The sequence below is a fragment of the Salvia hispanica genome, chromosome 4, assembly GCF_023119035.1.
Source record: "Salvia hispanica cultivar TCC Black 2014 chromosome 4, UniMelb_Shisp_WGS_1.0, whole genome shotgun sequence".
Lineage (NCBI taxonomy): Eukaryota > Viridiplantae > Streptophyta > Magnoliopsida > Lamiales > Lamiaceae > Salvia > Salvia hispanica.
Window position 1 is genome coordinate 49,938,726 of NC_062968.1, and position 13,448 is coordinate 49,952,173.

Genomic DNA, 13,448 nt, shown 5'->3' on the forward strand with positions numbered 1-13,448 from the left:
GCGCTCATTCGGTTTGTACACATTTATTTGGTGTCATGTGTTGCCCAAGTGGGAGATTGTTAGAAATTTGGGCTTCCACATGACTAATTTAATGTGTATGGCTATCTTTCAGTTGCCCAATTAAAGTGATCCAATAAAGATTAAAGTTTGGGCTAAAGTGTATTTAATTGTTATGGAAAAAAGTGTAGATACCATAAAGTGATTTTCTATTTGATGAGGGACCGAATAGAAAATAAAGGGGTTTATATTTAATATAAATATAAGCTAGGGTTATGGTCCCCAGACGTCAGAAGAACGTTCAATATCTCTGTATTCTCTCGGCAGACTATTGTGAAGGACGCCTCTGATCGTTTGGAAGATCCATAGCCGCTGCAAAGAATTCCGCCTTTCAATTCGTTATGGATCGAGGTACGTTTCCGCTCTACCGTTTCTGCTCCTTCTCTGTCGTTCTCGGTTAATCATCATAGAGAGCTTTGTGTAATTGTTCATTCAATTATTCCAACATATTCCACCACTTCTAAACGTATAGTTAAACAGGCAATAATTTCGATGAATCCAGTATATGGAAATTATTACTCTTGAAGAACAAATTTTCCCAAACTACTCTTGAAGAACAAATTTTGCCAAACTACTCTTGAAGAAGAAATTTAGAACAAATTTAAGAAAAAATATTTCAATTTTAAAATGTAATTGGTGAGATTCAGATGAAAAACGGAAAACAGATTTATAGTACTTCCTCCGTCCATAAAAGTTGAGACAAAACTTTTGGACACGGAGGTTAAGAGTGTATATTAAATAAACAGGAGAGATGAAAAAAGTAGGAAAAATAAAAGAGAATAAAGTAAATGATGGAATAAAAAAAAAGTGATTAGATGTTTTGTCTTTTGTTAAAAAAGGAAATGACTCAACTTTGTTGGGACGGACTAAAAAAGAACACGACTCAACTTTTATGGGATGGAGGGAGCAGTAGAAAAACTTGTTTATAATAGCGACTACAAATATTTAAATTGAAATTCATCATTAAAAAATAATGGTGGATTTGATTTGGGACATTTGACGCGGTTTGTAGATTGAACATGCGAATTTCTTTGAATGCAACGAATTATCTACTCAACTTTGTCCTTTAATTCCTTAACAAACTCCTTCCATTATCTACAGATTTAGATAGGGGGGAGTTATTGTTTCAAGTTTGAGGTAACTTTGCTCAAAGCTTTCTGACCTTGTGAATTGTGATAATTGATTGTGTATGTGCTGTATTGTTCTACTTCTTTGCTTTGTAGGAATTCAATGCATGGTTGAGTTTTATGTTTCACACTATCTAGTCCACGAGAGTAAGGGAAAAAGAAAGGACAGACGTTGTGTATTGATAAAGGAACATCGAGATGTAGATGGGAGGCCACTGCCGAGAGTCACTAACCGAGACATTCGCTTCTGTCAACCCAGAAAGAAGAATCGGATCATGGAGGAGGTCTTGAGGAAGATGAAGACACCCGTTACTTTTCCGAATATGACAGGTCTGTCAGATTACAGACCGGATGCTCATCCGTCCATACCTGGAAGAAAACTACAAATCGAGGTGATCAAGATTGCACCCGTTGGTGCTTGCTCGGTGCTCCTGATATCTGGAATGAACTGTTGTACTGTCATTTGCAATCAACAAGCAAAGCCATTTTGCAGACTAGATAACATTTTTGCGTCTTCCAATTCTTTTTTTTGTTTTATTGTGGTCGTCTCTCTTCAAAGCAGAATTAGGCTGCAACTGTAAAGTCACAACACTTTTAACTTTTGATTAACTCCTCCTCACTGTCCACAGCTTAACCCCTCAACACTTTTAACCTCTTGCTGCTTATTTATCATACTATATCGAAGTTAGACACCAAGGTGTAAACTGAGTAAGTTTAGGCGGCAGACTATAGATATGTGACTACATTATACTTAAGTTATTACTTTCCAACAACTTACACTGCGTGGAGGAGATTTGGCTCCTCAACCAGATTGGTGCTTCTTTGCTCGACCATGAGGGAGTGGCGATCCATCTCTCTTTGAAGCCCCGGGCTTCCGGGCCCAGACCGGTGCTTGATCAGGACAATAACGATAATCATAGAAAAGCTCTTCACCAGCTTGGATGTGCTCATTAGCATAGATGCCAACACGGTGATCACCAGCCACCAGCATTACCTGTATATCGCATCCTATCTCAGAAAAAAAATACGGAGGAGGATGATATTGTCATAGAAGAAGATCTATGGAAGATGAATACCTTCGCGTAGCAGTTTGGATTTGATGAGTGGTTTGCAAATTTTAACTTGTCTCCCTTGCGGTATGCATCAAGGACATACTGAAACAAGAGAACTCTATAAAAATGTCGTATGCGACCTGGATTGGAGGCTTTCTACATAGTATTTCTTTACACCAGTTGCTCATTCTCCATAACTTGAGAAACATACGTGCATACTGAAAATTGTACCAAACATATTTTGTCCTATTGCTAATGTTAGCCCTTAGTTGACAAGTATTGAGCTAATGAGAAATAGTTGCACCAGCTGACAGATTCTAGTTCATCCTCTAGCGTTAAATATATAAATCTGCAATGTCCTGTTACTGCTTATTTTGAACTAGTTCTTTCAATTTCTCATGTACTCATCATATGTAAAGTTTCATGTTATCCTACCATGGATCTTAAGAAAAGTACGAATACGAGACAGTGATCTACAATCTTCCTCTATTGCTATTGTATTTTAGTAGAACAGTCTAAAGAGCAAAATGACTGAAAAACAAACTGATATAGAAATAATTAAAGCAAAGGAGATTATCTGCCAAGAAGATGCTGCTGCTTACCTTATCATTCAAGTCAAAGAGGAATGATGAATTTGCACGATCATATATCTTTCCCCGCTTATCTGCTTCTTGATGGGAGATCAATTCACCAGTATATTCTCCAAGATAATCATTTTTGTTGACAGGATTCTGAAATTACACATCCTAATGTAACCATTACATGACTACAATCATGATAGAAGGCTTGCATTTATTTAGTACCTTAACAAATGCTCCCCAACCAGCAACTTCCGACTTTGCCAAGAGAACCTATCAATGGAAAAAGCAAGTAGTTTTCTAGACAGTGCATTCATTACATGAGAAAAAGGATAGTAAAATTAGATGTGATCCAAATCAGTTACCCTTTGCTGTTGCCTCAGAAGGAGCTTCATGTTGCCACACTGACTATCTCCTCGTCTTGGTGGTTCCCCCAACAAACCGTCACCACAGCTGCACAAAGTTGGAAATCCTTTGGAACAAATTCTTCATAAAAATTTATTACTCAGGACTGTCAAGTATGTGAATCAGGGGTGCAACAATTGTGAAAAGTAAATGGAAGGTGTAAAAAGATGTAAGAACAAAAAATACTAGAGTAGTCATGACATTCAGTTGAAGAGACAAATAGACATAAAAACTCAATACCTAACCCAACAATTCCGGCAAACATCTGGGTCACATTCACGTCCAGCTGCAAAGCAGGGGCATTGCCGGCTTTTACATTGACTTTTTGCACAATGACACCCTCTAAATCGATTTTTGCAGCTTTTTGAGCATCTGAAAGTAGAGATAAGTTAATAAACCAAATCCAACCCTACCTCGTAAAAGAATAAATGAGGGACACATATGTAATGATTACAGATATGCAATGATTACATCCTGAGGACCAGATATGCAATGATTACATCCAGTCACCAAAGATTTATCACATTAATTCCTGGATATAGAACTACATATCCTCAATACGCTGTATGCAACGAGACAGAATTTTAAGTACCCGCAGTATTTTTCACAGCAAGTTCCATTCTGAAGGCAAGGACACTGCTTTCCACATGTTGGCTGGCAACTACATGGAGAATATTGCTTACATGGCAGGTCTTTTCCATCCGCAATCCTTCTCCACAAGGATGGATGGCCAGCAGACTTCCATGAGGACTTAACCTTGCGCACTCTGCCCCTTTTACGACATATTCTTGATTTGACAGGCATATCTGGCTCCTGATGTATCATCAATAAAATCAATTATACTTTTAACAGCCCAAACTATGTTTTCAAGAATGAACCATCAGAAGAACTGATACGCCATTCAACGAATTAAGCACACAGAAATAGTAGGTGTAGTTCCTTTTTTTCTCCCCCCAAACTCGAAATAAGACCTTTTGGACACATCAGGACCATTAATTGTTAGGAAAAACTATGAAAAGGTACAAACCATAGGATCTATGTCATCCCTCCCAGCATCATCAAGATATGAGTTTAGCATAGCTGAAGATCCACGAGACATTACGGCTCCATCACCATACATGTAGTTAGATACTTCTTTGCAAGTTCTCAAACCAGCGAGCAAATTCCGAGCTATAAAACAACTTTAAAACATGAAATTTGTATTAGCTGTAGAAGGTGCAATATTGCAAAAAAGGTTGTAAAACGATGTTTAAGAGATCCAAGAAGTGCAATAAAGACATGCTCATCAAGCGTATTTGTAAACAGATAGTATAAGAACTCCTAGAAGTACAGGAACATTACTAAATCAATCAAATACTCCCATATAACTAGATTTGTGGATGCAATCTTGTTGCTCTGCTTTATCCACAAAAATTGGGCTATGACTCACCTAAGATACTCTAAATCCCCATCATTATAGGAGATTAAGTAAGGTATACAGTTGGTATGTTAGAATAATCTAATTTATGCTTCCCTTGGCCCTGTTTACCTTTCTGATACTTACTCACCACATATTAAATGTCAGGGTGCTTCCTTTGCTTATGATATGAGATCCTTGGTAAGCAAGTTTAAATTTAACTTAACTCTGATCCAATAAGATTCAATACCAGATACAACCAAGATGAATCAATTTTCACATACCTATTTCTTCCAAATATTTCTAATCCCTTGAGGTACAAGTCTTTCTCTAAAGGGTTCCAATTGCTCCATCCACGTGAAGCTTTGGCTGAATTTCCTATAGATTTGCATGTCTGTTTCAGAGAGAGCTCGGTAATATCACATGCAGCTTTCTCGATGCCCTCAACATTCTCACTCTGGGAGTGATCACTATAACCTACACTGGGCCTGTCAAAACCAAGCCGTGAACCAGATATAGATGTCTCAAGCTCATTTTCACGGGATATAACTGCTTCAGGGACCTGGTCCACCAGAGTTGTACTGTAACCCACAGGATCTGGATTGGCCAACTTTAATTTCGAACTGGATGAACTTGGTAATGTGTCAGAAACCACTTTTGATGCTTTTTCCGATGATTTTGAAGATTCAAGCACTGCGGGCTTCCCTTGGCATTCCAGATGATGTTCTATCAAGGATTTACATTTTCCTCATGAGATGATCTTAAAACATTTTAACACAGAAGATAAGGCAAATAAACAAGTCCATAATTTTTACCTTGCTGAATGACATGTGGAGACAAGGGGGATCTAACTTCCTGAGTGGGTGCATTATGTGTGTTCAACATTTCTCTATCTGATTCTGAACGCTTTGGCATGTCTTTGAAACTATTTGACTAGTAGGAAAAAAGATGAAATTTGGCACAGAGACAGCATAAGTTTACAGCTAGAAGTATGTTACCATTTGGTCTGATAATAACTGTTAAGTGCAACAATGACAACTAACAATAATTATCTTGTGGAAAAACTAGATATAAGAAAACTAAACCGTAGAATCGGAAAAACATACTAATATTCAAAAAAATCAAGTTGGTTGGGTCTCTTTTAATCACTTCAGAACTTGCTATTAATACTGTTCTTCTGGAATTTCTAGTCTCTAATAGCACGAATTAGTTCTTACTGATGCGTTTGGAAGTTCTAGTGACTGATTGAATGAAATTGAATTGCGAAAAAAAAACTCTCTCCATCCCACAAGAGTCTCAATTTGTCATTTTCATCCATCCCACAAGAGTGTGCCTATTCCTTTTTTGGAAACTACCCCTTATATTTTAATCTTTATCTTTTCAACTTATTTACAACAAAGCCAGGGATGGCCCACATCATTTACCCTCTAACTACAAAAGATGGGACCTTTTCTCCACTTTACCCACATACCCCTATACCAAAAAGTGGGACCCCTGTGTGTGTGTGTTGGCCTAGTGGTAGATTGGTTAATGCCTGAGGCCAAAGGTTGTGACGCTGCCTTTAATATTTCTGTTTATTTACCAATAAAAAAAGTGGCCCTTTAAATTTATGTTCAATTTCCTATAAAAAAAAAAAGTGGGACCACTCAAAACCACCACTCCCCTGTTAAAACTTGTGCCAATAAAGAGTGAGCACACTCTTATAGGGTAGAGGGAGTAAAAGATAGCCAATTCTTATACATCTCATGCTAGAAAATAGTTTAAAATGGAGATCATTTGTCAATACCTGAAGATAACATTGATCTCCACACGGCTTACGGTCTTCTTCAGTGTCAAATTGGACAATTTGCTTTTCATTCTGCCAACCATAACTTATTAGAATCAACATATGAAAAAAAAACTCAAGCACTGAAAAGAACCCAAGCAAACTTTTTGATTACAGGGTAGGTTGCAGCTTGGGAACAACCATGTAAACGACAGTCAAACACCTGCAACAAAGAAGAATGAATATGCATGTTATAAAAAAAATATTAAATGAAACCCAAAAGCTGATTAAGACACATATATACTGCAACTTATATAATCTAAAGCTCAGGTTTAGCACACTGTATGGCCCGAACTATACACCATAAAAAACTTGAATTTTATTTTTTTGAGGGTGAAAATCATATGCTACACTATTTGACTTTTACATTACCATTGAGTGGTCAATGTTGGTGGATTAGTCCATTGAGATTTCATTAAGTGCATGCTACAATTTTTTGGCGACAAACATCTTGAGTTAAACAATTTTTACATACCATCTATGTGAGATGAACCCCATGATATACTACAGAACAGCAAACATTTGATGATATGGTGTAAGAAATTAGTTCAGATGGATAAGTATGATAGAAGTTGATATTATGTGCACTGGGCATACTAACTGTGGGAAACTATTAGTACTAACTTTAATAAATTTGAGCAGTGCAATTCATGGTAACGAACAAAATATATAAATAAATAAATGTAGCTTCTCAACACATTGCAACAGAAAACAAAGGAGAATTCACAAGCCAAGAACTCATACCAGACAACGGCGGCAAAATAGATTATCAAAAGAATCTAAAGCAGCACTGAGGCTTTGGTCTAGGTATATGTCAACTCCAGATCTCTCTTCCTTCAAAGGTTTCTTCTGTATATCCATTTTTTGATCTGTTTCCATGAGCACAGTGCAACGCTCCTGCATAACACGGGAATATTTACATCTGAATAATAGAAAGAGAGAAGGTTGCAAATGTCATACTATTTTTTTTATTAAACTTATGGACACCTTGAAAATAATAAAGCAAAAGAAAACCATCCCTCAATTATTCTCTTCCAAATTCTTAAGGGGCTTGCAGAGAGAAATTACTTGAATTTCCTGAGAGGTTCCTCCAACAAACTGGGTCAACAGATCAAGAACTTCATTCCCCATCCCACACTCTAAAAAAGCCACACTGCGATTCCAAAATAAACATGCCATAATTCATGAGTTCTCAAAATAAATAACTTGCCCATATAAAAAAACATAAAAATAAAAATAAATTCAAATTTTGAACCAGTGGAAGACAGCTCATTTGCATCAACAATTTGATGGATGAATAGACCTCCTGGTATATCATTATGATTACCCAAATCTGGCTCGTGTAAATTTGAACATTATAAACATTAATCATAAAAATGTGTGACTCTTGCCGATTTGGTTAAAATGAATTCGAATGTTCAAGAGCTACAATGTGACATCAGGAACAGCCACCACGAGAAACTAGAAGAGCAAAGGAAATAATAGTTTCTACCGAATCAAATTTTGGAAGCACTAAAGACATTACAAACTGACCGCATAAGTCGATCCTCCCCTTCAGAAAATTCACGTTTCTCACCCTCCAATTGCACCAGATCATCTTCACTGTCGCTACAGATCAGTGTCTCACTACCATGCTGATCATAGTATATGCGCCTACGCCCTAAGACTGACTGATCATCAGCCATTCTCTGATTCCTGTGCTGTGTGAAGAAAACTTGAGTAAATAATAGCAATAATAGATTTATATTAAAAGATGAGAATTGCTCCACGGTATGGCTGTTGATAAACCCAAAAACTAGGAGTAAAAGGAGAAGTTATATCAATAGTCAAGCATTAGTTCAACTTCCACATTAAGTATCTCTATTTTGCGAGTTCTAATTCATTAAGGAATACATTAGTTGGTCAAGTTCAGTTATTCGTCATATCTAACGCTGTGGCATAGGTTGATCAGATCCTTCTATCCCAGACTAGCCTAACTTTGGCCCATCACCACATAGAAAAGATAGACTAGTTTTATAACATAACGTCTGTGCTAATCAAATCAACATACTCTCAATCAACTATAGCCATGCATCATGACATCAAAGTAATTTGAAGCATTATATCATCGAGAGTCTGTGGTCTCCTCTGAGCACCAACTCAACCAAGCATATAATATAATTTACCAAGTCTATAAACTTCTTTGTGCCCAGATAAAATTGTAAGAAACTAAATGCAATCAATCCCTTACAATATGATCTATTAATCATTTGAGATCAAGAAATAATAAGCTTGCTTATCCTAACACTTGATCTAATATCAAGCAGATTAACCTCTCTTGATCATACAAGAAAAATATTTGAAAGCAAAATAAAAGGATTTCTATATTATATTCTATCTGAGAAGTAAAGAGACAGAACAAAAATATGAAATTTCACTATAGGCATTAAGAAAAAGGAAGTAATGATGATATATTTGGTACCTATCCAAGAAAATCCACGTAGTATAGGAAGGTATCCTCTCAACAAGGGGAAGTTTGGCTGTTCTAGAAAATACAACTTCTTCACTGTTATCACCATCTCTATCTTCACATTCTTGAACAAGCCCACTAACTTTGCAGAGAGGAGAGTTCATTCTTAAAGAAAGGAGGTTTCCTGAACTAGTCGTTGTAGTAGTTGTAGAATCATCTCTTGATTCAGCCAAATCTTTGAGATGAGAAACATAAGATTGAATGTTATTGCTATTTTTTTCAAGTTTTTCCTGCAAAGAATAGTGGCTATCAACCATCAGTGCTTGAACTAATGCTATCAAGGATAAGTTAACAATTTTGCATGACAGGCAGTGGAGAAAGAAACCAAATAACTCACTCAGGGCATCAGATTTGAGGATGATAGCTAAAGATTTGAACATGTGTTATCACTATAATAAAGCAGATGCAGCAATTGGACAGATAGGGACCAGCAAATTAGAGAAAGAGCAAGGTAAAACTTACTCCAACTGAAACAACTCTTTCAGTCTGAATTTGCCTTTTCATATGCGCGAGTTTCTCAGCCAAGTTTGCTATAACATCAATCCCCTGTTCCCCGTAATCTTTCTGTCGAAGAATGAGCAGAATCAATAAAAAAAATGGACCTTTATTTAATCACCAATCCCCTGTTCCACATGATGTTTCATGTATGTGTGTGTGACCCTAGGCAGACACAAATGGAGTGGCGAAGGTGCTTAAAGCCCCTACATATCTTTTTTTTTTTTCAATTTATTCTCTTTCATGAAGTCTTCAAATTTATCCAAATTGTGTGTAGATTATTATCCAAAGCGCATATCAATGATCTGAAACATCTAAAAAAATATATTCATGAAAAAAATTTCAGAAAAGATAGGATAGCCCTCTACAAATGAACTATTCACATCAATTTCAACCACACATTGGATCATAATTAAGTTATTAACCAAGACTAATCAATATAAAAGAAATTATCTTCGACAGATGTATTGCCCTCCTGCTTCCCTTGCACTCGAAGACTCAAAACAGAGGAAATAATCAGTGATATTTCATCTCGTAGATTCTTCTGCTATATCACCCCTCAGAAAAAGAGTACAAAATCAAAACAACGAACACTATCCGCATCCTCGTTCTCATCAAAATCAAAGAAGCTTACAATCTCCATCACCTTCTTAGCTAGCTACTTATCCATTCAAGTCAAAAAAGTGAGCTAGAAAAACTAACGGAATTCAATAATTCAACCATACAACATACGGGCTAAAATTGGGGAGAAACGCAAATTAACTACTTTGTGATCACAATAAATTCACCATATGATCGAATTCTCAGCCCAAATTTCGCCAAAATAATACGCAGAAAATCAACTTAGGAAAATAAAAATTGAGTACAAGAAAAGATACAGTAAATCGAACCCTGAATTTAGGCTTGGAGACCATGACTCTGTTTCGAAGGCGAGTTTCTTCTTAGAGCGAGAAACAGAGGGCGCGAGTGAGAGTGAGAGAGAAACATTAAGAGACGAAGTTGCGAGCGAACTCCGTTATGAAGAGAAGTAACTATACATCGCGGTGTTTTGGACCGGATATGATGTGGCCTTCGGATCTATCTACATGACGATGAATCAACGGTCTCGATCTTCTTCTAAGGGTGTTTTACACGTGGCACGCCTGATATGGTGAGTGCATGAAGAGAACGGTAGAGTTTGTTGTAGCCTATTATAAACGTTGTGAACCGGCATAATTTTCTTAGTTCAAGTTTCAACTTTATGCCATTTATGTGTCCTTGGAATACTTTCTTTTCAAATTGTCATAAAAAGGGCGTGGAATTTCATTTCAACTCCCCCCACTTTTATTACTTTTCACTTAAATGTAGGGTTGAATGATACAAAAAAATATCTTTATTCTAATTTGAGTACGAATTAATTAGTTTCATTCAGGTGATGGTATATGTTACTATTCGATCTACAACATATCACTTTTCAATTTTTCTTATAAATTTAAAAAATTATCAATTATTATATGATAGGGTCCTCGATTTAGCAGATATTGCCGAAGATCATCTCCAATATATCTTTCATGAATTTATTTGATAAAGAGTATCTTTTATTTTAGTTAGTTATCTTTAGTAATTTTCCATATCTTTTTCTAGTCTTTTATTTTAATTATCTTTCTTGATTAGCAAGATTGTGTTAGGGTTTAGAATTCTATATAATAGAATTCTATCGTATTTTCATTCATTGAGAATTAAGAAATAAAATACTTCTTTTCTCATTCTTGTTCCGAAACCATAGAACTTCAACTAGGTGTGTTTATCATATTTTCCGATCAATCTCTGTCGTACGCGTGCTCTTTTTGCATCGATAGAACCTCACGTTCTATCAATTGGTGCTTCCATTGTTTACTCTTCCTCCATCAGCTTGATCACCTCAACATCCCTCTAACTCACGTCACAATCTCCCCACAATCTCTCCAAATTATTTCCCCAGTACACTTTCTCAAGATTCTCCACAAATTATGGACTCACAACAACATGCTCATCGTGATATCCATCCGTTGCTTGTGGAATTACGCCAATTAATCAACGCTCAAACCACAGATATCATGCCAACAAGGTTCGCGCGGCGATCATTGACCGAGGAGCCTCCGGACAGCCTCGACGTGCGCTCGCCTCAGCTTTCGACATGGCATACTCGGCCACCCGATGAGAGCCATCAGCGGCGCACACTTACCTGCGACAGCAGCAACTCGCTAGTTCGGACGCCGCAACCAATGGTCGCTTCATCAACTCGAACTTGGAGACCTCCGCCATCACGCACCACTGGAGAATTTGTCCCCACCCGTGTTCGAATTGAAGCACCTCTCTTCAACGGAGATGACCCGTTAGGTTGGATTTTTGGTATTCAAGACTATTTCAATTATTTTGTAACTGATGAATCGGTTCGCTTGGCCGTGGTTGAAAAAATTATTGAACAACCGGCGTTGGATTGGTTTCATACTTATCAAAAGTATGACATGAAGGGTTCGTGGATGGATTTCTTAGTGGCAGTTCGTCACCACTTTGCTCCAGAATTGATTGAGGAGATTACACATATAGATGATGAAATGCAACTACTTAATCCACCTTCAGGCACGTTTTTGGATCTGATTTCACACGAAATTGATACTAGCGTTCCAATTGTGAGCTCGGAGAGACGTGATAGTTCTATGGAGGCAGTAATGGCTGCTCCTGTGGTTTCTAATGAACATCGAGCTGAATCCATTATTGATGCACACGCAATTGTGACAGATTCTTCAATTCTTGATGCCGCTACAGACTCTGTTGTCGGTGCACCACTTGACGAAGTTCCTCCTTCCATTGATGTCACACAACTCATAATTGCATCATATGTGCCCATTCCTACTCGAAGCTTTGAGTTATGTATGAAAAAGGAGAATTTGCATAATGTTGATGATCGTGAGTTGTTTCGATTGGAACAACATGCAATTCCCCATCAATTAACAGCTTTTGCTGCTGATTCCCGCTTGATTCCGCCGTGCAATGATAAGTTGCAGTTGGGCAGAAACGTTACCATAGGTTGGAGACAGCCGCCTGACCGAACAACCTGCTCTAGCCGGGCTGCTTCTTCTCCTGTGGACTCGCTGTTGTCACGGATCAGCACCCCTGTCACGAACACGCAGCCACTGTTGCAAATAACTTCAGCCTCTGCCGCTGCTCCAAACACGCGCAACAGCCACAAGTCGGCCGAGTCCTCCACCGGATATGTGCGCAAGTCCAGTTCGGGTCACGAAGTGTCACCGACTCTCTCTACTGCTTCAACACGATGGGGGTGTGAAATTCTTCAGTTTGATGTGAAGCAAGGAGTGCTCATTTTCGACCCAGGAGATTTTATGAGAGTTTGGGGTGATGCAAAGGTCCTCCTTAATCTGTACGGCGATGCTCGCACCATACCACCGGACGATCCATTTTCCAGCCGAGCCTTGAACTATGGGCTGTCCGACATTGAAGTTATTGGAAGAGAAAGTAAAGATGTTAATTTGAAGAAAAGGAATGATGTTGGTGCTAATGGAGACGAGCTTGATGAGAATGACGAGTTATTCCACAAAAATGACTTTTCTATGCAAACGCAGGCAAAGTTAACAGCATGTTATTATCACAGAGGACCTGATTTGGTGGTTGTGGTGTTCTCTAATGGGGTATTTGCATTGTATTGGATGCTTGATTTTGTTTGCCTTCACTTGCTATCAATTTCACGAGAGAAAATCACTACGGCCGTTCTTATCTTGCCTTCCACCTTGAGGGCAAGGTGTTTTCAACATTGGGGGAGTTGATAGGGTCCTTGATTTAGCAGATATTGCCGAAGATCATCTCCAATATATCTTTCATGAATTTATTTGATAAAGAGTATCTTTTATTTTAGTTATCTATCTTTAGTAATTTTCCATATCTTTTTATAGTCTTTTATTTTAATTATCTTTCTTGATTATCAAGATTGTGTTAGGGTTTAGAATTCTATATAATAGAATTCTATC

The 13,448-nt window shown here is 37.6% G+C and overlaps 1 protein-coding gene across 8 annotated transcripts; it reads right to left on the reverse strand.

Moving 5' to 3' along the window:
• Nucleotides 1-1,254: 1,254 nt before the first annotated feature.
• On the reverse strand, nt 1,255-10,472 carry LOC125222555 (histone-lysine N-methyltransferase EZA1-like). 8 transcript variants are annotated; one of them, XM_048125229.1, is made up of 19 exons: nt 10,335-10,472; nt 9,412-9,513; nt 8,902-9,179; nt 7,974-8,135; nt 7,509-7,593; nt 7,185-7,337; nt 6,556-6,603; nt 6,402-6,473; nt 5,431-5,548; nt 4,900-5,341; nt 4,247-4,400; nt 3,812-4,032; nt 3,460-3,591; nt 3,180-3,267; nt 3,040-3,087; nt 2,839-2,967; nt 2,261-2,338; nt 1,963-2,178; nt 1,255-1,564 (listed from the first exon to the last, which is right to left on the reverse strand). In XM_048125229.1, the coding sequence occupies exons 1-18, from the start codon at nt 10,356-10,358 to the stop codon at nt 1,987-1,989; spliced, it is 2,526 nt and encodes an 841-aa protein (XP_047981186.1). In that variant the 5' UTR covers nt 10,359-10,472; the 3' UTR covers nt 1,255-1,564; nt 1,963-1,986. The 8 variants fall into 8 exon arrangements, with proteins under 8 accessions (XP_047981186.1, XP_047981184.1, XP_047981183.1 ...); XM_048125227.1 differs by having other exon boundaries at nt 1,255-1,622; XM_048125226.1 differs by having other exon boundaries at nt 1,255-1,632.
• Between the last annotated feature and the right edge of the window lie 2,976 nt (nt 10,473-13,448).

Excerpts from the sequence above, each read along its gene's own strand:
- LOC125222555 (XM_048125229.1), bottom strand. The coding sequence starts at position 10,358 with ATGGTCTCCAAGCCTAAATTCAGG. Across the intron at positions 9,180-9,411 it reads AAAGAGTTGTTTCAGTTGGA|GAAAAACTTGAAAAAAATAG; the intron begins GTAAGTTTTACC and ends TATTCTTTGCAG. Across the intron at positions 2,179-2,260 it reads ATCCAAACTGCTACGCGAAG|GTAATGCTGGTGGCTGGTGA; the intron begins GTATTCATCTTC and ends TGCGATATACAG.